The following is a 10638-nucleotide window of genomic DNA, read 5'->3' as shown; positions in this document are numbered from 1 at the left end:
CTAAAATAATGAGTGAATATCACGTAAAACTAGTGCGAACAATCCCAACAGGAATTAAATCACAACAGAATACCCCCACAACTATCAAAAATGGTATGGCTCAATCGTTTGCGCTTCACGGTGGTTGAAGTAGTTACAACACGCAATGGGGAGGGGGACAAACGGGTGTCCTCCTTACTTCTGTCATGTTTTTATTCGGATAAAAAAAAAGAAGATTGTGTCTCTGAACGACCTGCGAGAAGACCTGTGAATGAAATTGGAACCCCTTCGCTTCGTAAAATGTAATGGTAAGAAACTTCTGCTGCTTCATAGTTTAGCTAAATGGGTAGCCAGGGTTAGTGATGCACTTGTTGCGTTAGGTTGTTAATGTTACCATCGCATCCAACCAAACACACACTTTCCCCCCCCTCAGGAACATGTTATTACCACGATTGGGAGAAAATTAGCGTTGAATTTCTTGTTTACAGATGATAGTTTCTCCTGCTTTGTTTCTTATTTGAGATATATCACTCATAAATATTTGTAATTAAGTAAAAAACCACCAAAACTTTCACAGAACTTAACTTTACGGCTGTTAACTAGAAAGTCATGTTGCGTTCAATGGCGTTATGCGAAAATCGTAGATCTGGCATCTTTAGATAATTTGGAGAATACAGGTGCAGTCAGAAAAATCACTGGCAAAGTTTTTATATTCTCATTGAGTCATTGAACGCTGATATAAATGTGTCTCTCTGAGCCTAACAAATGCACTGCTCCCCCCTCTATACTGAAAAGCTGGCTTACCCTATTGTTTTCAAGTGGGATGAGTGTAGTTGGTGTTCCCCTGTTTATTCAGATACCCCCTCTTATCTTATTCCTGTATGGTTTTAGCGGGCAGCGAGGATCCCTGACACTTCAGAGAGCTTGCACAGTGCAGACAGAGGGGATGTTGTTTTTCCAACAGCCAGCAGTGTGCTCAGAAGTGGGGATTATGACAGTCTTGTAGGGGAATTAAGACATACAGATGGCTGCTCTCATGTGATGCCAGGTTTCACCCTGGTCAGCAACAAGGGGGATGTTGAAGACGTCAGCCAGCACTGCTTGGGCTGATAGTAAACTTGTTTTGGAGATGGGATGCAGTAACTAGTGTAGTTCATATTGTACTCTGGATTTGTGGCTGTGTAAGGTTGGTATGGTTTCCCCTCTGTCTCTAGTTACTTAGTACTTCACCAGCTGTTTGTCTGTTGATATTTCAGGCATATTTTGATGTTATATGATAACACTGATAACTATCACTGTTTATTCTTGCAAGTATTTGTATGTTTGCTTTGTGTTGTTGATAACAGGTTATCTACAAAAGAGGAAAAGTGGCCAAATATTGCATTGCATTTGGCTGCCTAACAATGCTTTTTTTTTCAGAGTCAGGACAGATGCAAAAACAAACAAAACACCCACAAGGCAATCCAAACTCCTGTACAAAACATTTTCTTGTTAGAAAATCTGTCTCCATTTTTCAGTCTCATTGCTTCACATGTGAATTGCTCATAAATTGCTCACATAATGTCAGCAACCTCTTCTTCCAATATCTCAGCAATCCAAAAATCCAATATAGTGTATTATCACAAAGTATTGGAGTATTTTAAGCAGTATATTGCACATTTCAGTGTATTCACCAACCTTAGCATCGAGCTACAACACTCTAAATGTGGAAATAAATTCTACTGAAGAAGAACTCTAAGACACAAAAAGTAGTTTATGAGTAAAAAGCTTGATGTAAATACGTTGTTAGCGTGGTAATATACTTGGGTGGGTCTGTTAAGTTTTTGTACCATTTGCTACAGAGACCGTGTAAATGTACAGTATAGTTTGACTCTGTCATAAACAAGTCAGATGTTTAAGCTACTGGAATTTCAGGTTTTTGATGTCTGTTTGCGCTGACACACAGATGTGAGTGAGGATGTGTTTAAACATGTCTATAAATCATATTTGCTATGACAAATGTTTTTGCCTTTGAGCCTAGAACATTCACTTTTGTAGTTCCCACAACTTGTTTTGTACGCTGAAAAACGTATATAATGCTTTATTTAGTTCTGATTTATCTCAACAGAGAGGCCATGGTACTTTTAAACATATATAAACATATTTTTCCTCAGTGTATGTTAAACGTCTGGAGAGTTAGGTGTAAACATACATGAGGAAGAAAGAAACACCAGTTTGTTTGCCTAAGATCCCTTACCATGTTGGTTGTTTGTTTTCTTAGTCAAAAGTAAAATATCTTCTACTTATTTTTACTCAGAGGAGGTCGGCACAAGAACAGGCTGCTTCAGTTAGGGATCATTTGTCTTGTTTTTTTTCCTTTTCTATTTTTACTGGTTATTGTCCAGAGCAGGATTTAAGGGGATCAGAGTCGGCGCGCAGCGGTAATTAACCTGATTAATTGATTCTGAGACGTTAATCAGATGAGCCTCGTACCAGTTGGGGCTCCTGGGTCAGCATAGTGGGGCAAGCTTCAGGTGAGCTTTGGTTGCAAGTAGACTATCCTAGACCGGCATGAGCATTCATTTTGGTAAGTTGAGCAATAATAGAGTTTCTTTTTGTAATATTGTGCTGCTGTAGTTGCTGTTGGAATAGAAAAGGTATGCACTAGGATTATCTGACTGATTGTTTCCACTTAATGACTATTATTAGGCTTTGAGTATGATAAGCTCATTGAATCTGCCCAACTATTTCTCTGTTTTTCAATTATACACTATTGTAGTGTTTGCTGATCATTTGGGTCAAGGTGCTTTTTAAGGTAGACCAACTTATGTGATCTATTTGTGTCATGATTTATTTTCCTCTGGAAGATAATAATTGTGATGGCCTCCAACCCCTTGGTGGGTACAAGCCATGTTGAGTTAATCTTGACTGTGGGATAATAGGAGACATCCATGCACTTATGTCTGAGTATTGGATTGTTTTTGCTTTGACTGATTGACAGTATCATAATGGAGAGGGTTCAGTTGAGGTGGTCTTATTTGTTGGATTTCTTGCAGTTTGCTATTTGACCTTACACATGAATTGATAATCTTTTAAATTCCATTCTGCTGTCGTCGTCATTCACATTGTGAACTGTTGTTGGATCATGTTTTTTAATTTCTTTGCTTATCTCATTCTGATGTCATCTGTATCTTTAGACACAATATGGACGAACTCCCCTGGAACAGATAAAGAGTGAAGGATAGAGGAAGCAAGAGAAGACAGAAGCATTTCAACAGAGAGAAAGTACTTATCACCGACATACACCGCACGTCATGTCCACCTCGATAAAGCAGGAGAGAACCATTTGTGTTCTCCTCCCCAACAAAGACCAGCTGGACATCGCTGTCGGGGTGAGTGTTTAATATCTCTCAAGCTGTCCTCTCGACTGTCACAGAGAGAGATCTCTACAGATGGTCAAAGTTGTGTTCATCATTACAGTGTTTTGGCCGTACCACATAGATTTTGTGCATTGTGAATGCATATTGAATATGGACTTCTTTGTCTTTTCACCTGCTCCAGCCAAAGTCCACGGGGCAGGATGTTTTTTATCGTGTGGCAGAGCTTCTTGGAATCAAAGAGCTGCACTTCTTTGGCCTCACGGTGGTGAAGGGTAAGTCCACTCCTCATAGTCCCCTCAGCCACTGAACCTGAAAGGACACTAGACTACATAACAGTATTGCCAAAAGGCTGAAAAATATGATAACTGGGTAGGAAGTTTTGTCCATCACATCATGCACACACAGTACCTGCACCACATTTCAGCAGTCAGTTACCTTGTAAACAAGAGCATTATGTTTTGATTACATTTTACTGCAGGGTTTTTGCAGGGCCACCATTTTGGTGGCATGTGTTCATGTAATATTGTGGACAATGTTTTCTGCCAAAAGGCTATTCCGCTAAAACAGAACCAAAAAAAAATCTGCCCTCCCAGTCTGCATAATTGAATGGTGTAATCCACTTTATCCACTGAGCAAAGTTCTGAACTTTCTGTTTCCTTATGTTCTTGTTCTCTGTCTTTGTACAAATACGTTGAAATGCCTTGTTAATCTTGCGCGGCTCACCACTTGAACAAGCAGCCTTTTGTTTTTGTGGTGTTGGTTCAGCGATCACTTAGGCCTGGATTCCTGCAATATTAACTTCATTAAGCCTGGAATGCACCCTTGCATTCCTCCTCTTCATTGAGGGGAGGGACGGATTGATGATGGGAAGTGGAGGGTGGGAGTGGAGGGAAAAGATGTAGGGGGACTGGTCATGACACAGGCCGCCTTACTCAACTCTCACTCAAAGGCCTCAATGAAGGATGAGAGGTGAAGGAGTGTAAATGAGTCAGAGTGTGAATGAGACAGACTGAAAGGAGAGATGGATGGTTAAAGGAACGAGTTGTGAAACAGCTCGGCCAGCATGATTTGGCTACACAAATTCGAACAAAAGAGATAAGGTGCATCAAATAGGAAATGCCCATGTCATGACTCATAGGAGCAGGCTGAGAGTGACACAATATCCTCACCATCAGCACAGGTTATAAAGAAGAGAAGAAGAAGATATATACTTTCTAAACGTTTTATAACTTTTACTAAAATATAATTCAAATTTGTTTTTGATAAAACAACATTAAGGTTGGTATATGATTATATTGCAGGATAGATCAATGGCCAAATATCAGGAGAAAAGTTATGCTATGTTGCTATGTGTCTACCCGTCTCTTCACATGTTTAAAGAATGGTAAACCAACACAGCTCCTGCCAGCAGCATTTAATCTCTGCTGCCATGCTACCACTGGAATTAGAAAATAGATAGACATCAACATTAGCATTATTGTCATTAGCTTCCTAGTAGCCTCATTCACAAACGGAAGAACAGGGGCGTTTTTCTTTTACCCTCATTAATCCCATTGTTGGACAAATTTTACGCTTGGTTACATAATTGTTTTGTTTGCTAACTAACTGTCTGCTTGTTTCCTGGTTGTCTTTCTCCTGCTTAGACAATGAGCACATATTTTTAGATATGGAGGAGAAACTGACTAAGTACTTTCCTAAGGAATGGAAGCAGGATTCAGGAAAGGTAAGGCTGCCTGTTGCCAAGGGTTGCAAATTTTGATAGAGTAAATTAGGAGCATTTTGCTGTGACCCAGTCCCAACTGTTGTGTGTGTCAGTTAATTGGGAGGCACAGTTCAGTGGCCTACATGCCTAAACTTTTCATTTAGCATGACAAAAAAAAAAAAACTAACACTAACACTCACAGGCCCTTTTTAACATGTCTCTTTCTGCATACAGGGATTACAGAGGAGACCGTTGCCTCTAGTGCTCTGCCTCAAAGTGCAGTACTACATAGAAAATGGTAGACTCATTTGGTATGTCCTTCTATATTCTATATGCATCTTCCTCACTATTAAGACAAGCTTGCTTTACTTTATTGCCAGTGTTCTTCTCTTCTTAAACTTTTTCATCCGTCTCTGTCCTCCTTTCTGACATGTTTTTGTGTCCCTCCCTCTTTTTTTGTTATTTTTTTGGTGTGTGGTACCAGTGAGCGAAAGGCACGGCATCTCTACTACTCTGACTTGCGGGAGCGGGTGCTTCGCTCTGAATGTCGTCAGCAGGAGGAGGTGTACTTCCAGCTGGCAGGTTATGCCTTGCAGGCTGACCTCGGTGACCACCCACTGCCCAGGGAGGATATGGAGATCACTCCTTACTTTGAACCCAAGGAGTACTTTCCCCCTTGGGTAGGCGAACTTTTGAATCTAACTTTTGATTTTAAAAGTTTGTGTTTGATTTACAAATTGAGGTTATGTTGTGTTCTAATACATGTCTGTCACTTGCTTTTTCTGTAGATTGTAGCTAAGCGCGGAGTAGACTATCTCCTCTGCCATGGGCCCAAGGTGCATCAGGAGCAGTGGGGCATGTCTGCTCGTGATGCCATCCTGCTCTTCATCAGGGAGTCATGTCGACTGGAGGATGTCCCTGTCACGTTTTACAGACTGCAAAAGGTCATATGTCAATTTAGTATTTCAGTTTCAGTCATTGAAACAAGTTGCTTGAATTGAGTTTTTGAAGCACACACGACACTGCAGCGTGTTTTTTTAATTTTTTTTTATTAATAATAATTCATTTGTATCATAAAAGAAATGAGAAAATTGGGATTATTTAGGTTAGTGAGTAATGTGATTTCAGCTCCTTTTTAATCTATGACTATACCTCTGACCAAAATACTGTCTTTCACAAAACAAATGGAGTTAGTTTGGCTTCGTTTGAGCTGTGCTGGACAAATGACTATGGGGCTGTTATGTAACCCTCCATCTACTCCATCTAGTTTATTGTCCTCCCCATTCCAAAATCACTCATCTACCGAGTGACATTTTGAAGGCTGGCCGATCCATTGCATAATGTGCTCCCACTTTTAATTTGTTGTTAGCAGCAGCCCAGTGTTTCCCAGTAAACTAGCGGAGGGGCTTGACAGTGGAATTACAATCTTATCTGAACTGCTCAGATGCCTCTCTGACATCTCATCATTCATTTGTCCAGGACAAAAAGGCAGAGAGAGGAACGGCGTTGCTCGGTCTGACCCTGCGAGGAATGCAGGTTTATCAGGTGCGTGCATGTGTGAGTGTGTTATTAATGCATAGTATACACGTCAACACATACGTAACATAAGAGTGAACCTGCGTTGGCTCAAAGATTCAGTCTTTGTATCTGTAGTGCTATAAAACCTCTGACTAGGCGTGTGAGGAATGTGTGGGATTGCCACCAACAGCAGTGCATTAGGAGATAGGAGCTGTCTGCCATGCCCGTCAGTTGTTTGATCTGTCCATCAGGGGCCATCTGGGGGGGATTAGGGCTCCAGGCCTAGCTGATTAAAGAGCCAACAGACCGTGAGATATCTCGAGAAGCTCTTGGCCTCTTCGCCAAGTCCAGATGGCTCCTGCAAACAAAAAGACAATTGATTATTGATCACAAAAAGTACATTACACATGCAGAAATGTGTTGCTTTTTTACAACACGAAAGCTCACAAACAATTAGCTATTTCTTTAAGTAAATGTGTGTGTTTTGTATTCACAGGAGGTGAACAACCTGCGACAGCTGCTTTATGACTTCCCCTGGTCAAATGTGGGACGTCTTACTTTCCTGGTATGCACTCTGCTCATTTCCATTCTCTGTTAAGATTAGGTGGAATTGTTGTAATTATTTAAAGGGCATTAACTATGTACCCTACATATAATTTGTTATCCTATTCAGGGTAAGAAATTCGAGATCCAGCCAGATGGCTTGCCATCCGCCAGAAAGCTGGTTTACTACACTGGGTCGTCTTTCCGCTCTCGTCACCTCCTCCTGCACTTGAGCAGCAGCCATCGCATCTACCTCAGCCTCCAGCCTGCCCTCAAACACCTACGCCAGCTGGAGGAGAGCGAAGGTAGGGGAGGGAGAAGTGAATACAAAGACAAGATTAGTATCAGTGATCATTAGCGTTTGGCTCTGGGCCACTTGTAGTCAGCAGGACACTTCAGTGGCCACTAGAAGTTGAAGACATAAGGTTTAGGCTATAGAGGCTTTAGACAAAAATTCAAAAGGATTCCTGTTTAATGAACACATTTGTCGCACAGTAATTGTTTAAATATTTTATATATATATATATATATATATATATATATCTATTGGACAAATATAATAAAATGTGTCATATAAAGATACAAATATAATCCTTGCTCCTCAATTTGTGTTTTGATGTGTTTTAAAGGTCTAAATATAGTAGTCTTAAGTCTAAATGAATAAACTGTTAGAATCAAGTGTTTTTCATTTATCAGTAACCATGAAAGGGTTGGCAGTTTTATTTTCAGCATTTCAAGAAGAAGTGCTGACAGCAGCTCTATAAAATTAATTTTCACATCATTTTCCGTCAGTTTCCAGTTTACCCAGTGACAGCTAGTATCCTCGGTATATCTTCTGTCTGTCACCCAAACACCAAACACAGCTTTCTTTACATGTTAAACGCTCTTTTCTTTATTTTAGAGAAAAAACGTTACAGAGAGTCATACATCAGTGATGACCTGGACTTGGACCCCCCCGGCAGTGAGAGCAGCCCCGGCCTGTCCCGACACTCCACCAGCAGCTCTGGAATCGAAGCTGACGCCCGCCAACACAGCATCTCCACAGAGATGGCCTCCATGGAGGAGGAAGGTCAACGGCGAGCAGAGAAGTGTTTCAGCTCAGCGGCCAGCCATGGCAGCTCCTGTACCTCTGGGTTTGACACAGGCAGTAAGGCTCGAATAGAAGATGAGGGATGGCAAGAGGAAGGTGAGATTTTTATTCTGTATCTTTTGGACATTTGTTCCATCCCCTCTGCATATTTTCTTGAGTAAACAGTGCTTCCACAAGGCTATGCAAAAACATGTTGCTCAATAAAGATTATGTGGTGTTGTTATTATTTTATTGGTGTTCTTGCAGTAGCCAGGACCTCAAGCCCTAGTAGTACATGCTGTGTGCAAAGTTAGTTTATTTGGTCCATTGTGCTCTTACGTGCAGATACTGTATGGCCACCGTGGATGAGATAGATTTGTTTATATTTATTTTTTCAGAGCTCAAGACCAGTGTTGGAAGCCCCAAGGAGGTTCTCGTGGATGATCCTGATGAGATGTTCCAGTTAGCTGATCTTCTTGAAGGGGTGTCAGTGGATTGTGCACAACTCTCCTTAGAGACTCACTCACCAGGTGTGAATAATGTAATTACGACATACGGAATATTGTGTAAATAATATATTATTTGTTTTCATCCCAACAGTTAAAATAAATTGTTTTTGTATTTTCATACTTTGTTTGCTCTCTTCTTCGTTAAAAGTGGGCTCTACAGAAAACAAAGTGTGCCTCCCAGCCAGTGATGAAGATCTCGGGAAATTGCGTAACAAGGATATGTTAAAACAGGTTGGTCATCTGTCTTTTTTTCCCACGCCTTCTTTTTCTTTTCCGTCTTTTGAATTTTCCTGTTGTATTTTATCTTTTCCTCCTGTCTCTATTCTAGATGCTGAAATCTAGGACACAAGTTTGTGTGGATCGGCACAGCCACAGTCTAGATGATGTACGTCTGTTCCCACCTCCGGCCCCCCTGGGGACGACACTGCCACCTGATTCCTCCCACAGCTATACCTTTGGGCTCCCAGATGTCTCAACAAACAAAAAGACCCCTGTTGATCACACTCATTATTCCCTTTTGCACTGCCAAGCCAAACCTTCTTTCTATGGCCGCAGGTCTACCAACTGCCTGTCCCTGGACATGTTAGGTGATGAACAGTTCCTAGAATTCATACTTTAAACATGTCAAGCATCTACAAATACGCCTGTTCTCTTCTTTTATATACAGGGCAACTTAATGTGTAGGTTGCCAACGTATGAATGTCTCAGTGTTTTCTGTGAGGGGACGATGACAGCCGAGGGATGTGTGTGCTTCAAATTACAGAGAGACGTCTCATTCTTCTTAGAAACGCTGTGGATTATATGACAGCAACATTTCAATCAGTAAACAGAGCATATTTATTAATGTTGTATATTGTGTACATACTACTTGCACTATTTTATTACATTTCATTTTCTTTGAGTGAGAACATTTCTAATCAATTTTATTGTCTTTTTGTAAAGTTCACGTCTTTTGTAAAGTTTTTTCATTTTATTTTATGAAATATTGGAATGGGTAACGTTTGACATTTTTAAGCCATGCAGTCGGGCTGCATTGGACATTCATAAAATGGGACTTACTTTCCTTTCCATTACCCTATTTGCTAATGTAAACACTTCCTTGTTTTATTCAGAAGAATGTCCAGAAGCCACAGTGCTAATGTTTGTGCTACTGTATTCTTCTGTTTTCTTTTTTTTTTTTAAATCTTATTTTATCATATACTCTATTTTTGTATAGTGTGCTCTGTCATGCTTTTCCTATTAGTCTGCCACAGCAATGTAGCTGCCGATGTGGAAAATTGAACCTCTTTACAGCTGGTAATGCATTCATCCAAAGCTTCCCCATTCTATACTCTCCTCCTGCTGTCGTAATTACAACTGAAAAGTATTATTTGTATAGCACTATTTCTGTAACCAGCAAGTGTATAATGAATCTGCAGTATTTTTGTATTATGTAACCCCCAAACAAAGAGACCCTCTGTCTGGGTTCTCTCGGACATTATTTTCACTGTTTTGTAAATGATAATTGCTATGCAAAAGACTTCTTTAACCAGTATGAACTCACTCGTCATCAAGCACAGGAAAAAACTTTCATTCAATGCCAATAACGTACGAACAACTTTCAGTGTTAATCCACAATACTGAATGAGTCATTTTTATCTGAAGCAATGTTTTTTTTGTTTTTTTTATCATAGTCAAAATAAATTCTTAATGCTACTAAATGAAACCAGGGTTTTGGTCTTTTTTTGTGCTGTTGATCCGGTATGTTATTAATGTTGGGCGAGCCAGAGAGAACACCTTTGAACTGTTCATCAGCTGGTTGCAAACAGAGAGCAGGTTTCTGCAGATACACACACTGTCACACACTTTTAATGGATCATAAGTGATGATTTAGAGGGATTATGTTGTATGAGTCTATACATTGTTTTTTTTATGGAAATCCTGCTTAGTATGCTTTTAAAAAAATGATATCCTCTTAAT

The 10638-nt window shown here is 40.2% G+C and overlaps 1 protein-coding gene across 4 annotated transcripts; it reads left to right on the top strand.

Annotated features, from left to right (window-relative positions):
- Nucleotides 1-123: 123 nt before the first annotated feature.
- Nucleotides 124-10384, top strand: zgc:172136 (uncharacterized protein LOC566376 homolog). Of its 4 annotated transcripts, none has more exons than XM_051415064.1 (14): nt 124-287; nt 3156-3350; nt 3520-3610; nt 4982-5061; nt 5275-5351; nt 5525-5720; nt 5829-5984; nt 6520-6585; nt 7055-7123; nt 7232-7406; nt 8003-8287; nt 8569-8711; nt 8828-8910; nt 9008-9156. In XM_051415064.1, exons 2-13 carry the CDS (start codon nt 3273-3275, stop codon nt 8903-8905), a joined length of 1494 nt encoding a protein of 497 aa, XP_051271024.1. In that variant the 5' UTR covers nt 124-287; nt 3156-3272; the 3' UTR covers nt 8906-8910; nt 9008-9156. The 4 variants fall into 4 exon arrangements, with proteins under 4 accessions (XP_051271024.1, XP_051271017.1, XP_051271000.1 ...); XM_051415057.1 differs by having other exon boundaries at nt 125-281; nt 8569-8700; nt 9008-10384; XM_051415040.1 differs by having other exon boundaries at nt 126-287; nt 8569-8700; nt 9008-10384.
- Nucleotides 10385-10638: the final 254 nt, after the last annotated feature.

This window comes from Dicentrarchus labrax, unplaced genomic scaffold (assembly GCF_905237075.1).
Source record: "Dicentrarchus labrax unplaced genomic scaffold, dlabrax2021, whole genome shotgun sequence".
In the NCBI taxonomy this organism is placed as follows: Eukaryota; Metazoa; Chordata; class Actinopteri; family Moronidae; genus Dicentrarchus; species Dicentrarchus labrax.
The sequence above is the reverse complement of the archived record's forward strand: the minus strand, read 5'-3'. Positions and strand labels throughout refer to the sequence as shown.

Excerpts from the sequence above, each read along its gene's own strand:
- zgc:172136 (XM_051415057.1), top strand. The coding sequence starts at position 3,273 with ATGTCCACCTCGATAAAGCAGGAGAGAACCATTTGTGTTCTCCTCCCC. Across the intron at positions 6,586-7,054 it reads GAGGAATGCAGGTTTATCAG|GAGGTGAACAACCTGCGACA; the intron begins GTGCGTGCATGT and ends TTGTATTCACAG. Across the intron at positions 8,701-8,827 it reads CTTAGAGACTCACTCACCAG|TGGGCTCTACAGAAAACAAA; the intron begins GTGTGAATAATG and ends CTTCGTTAAAAG.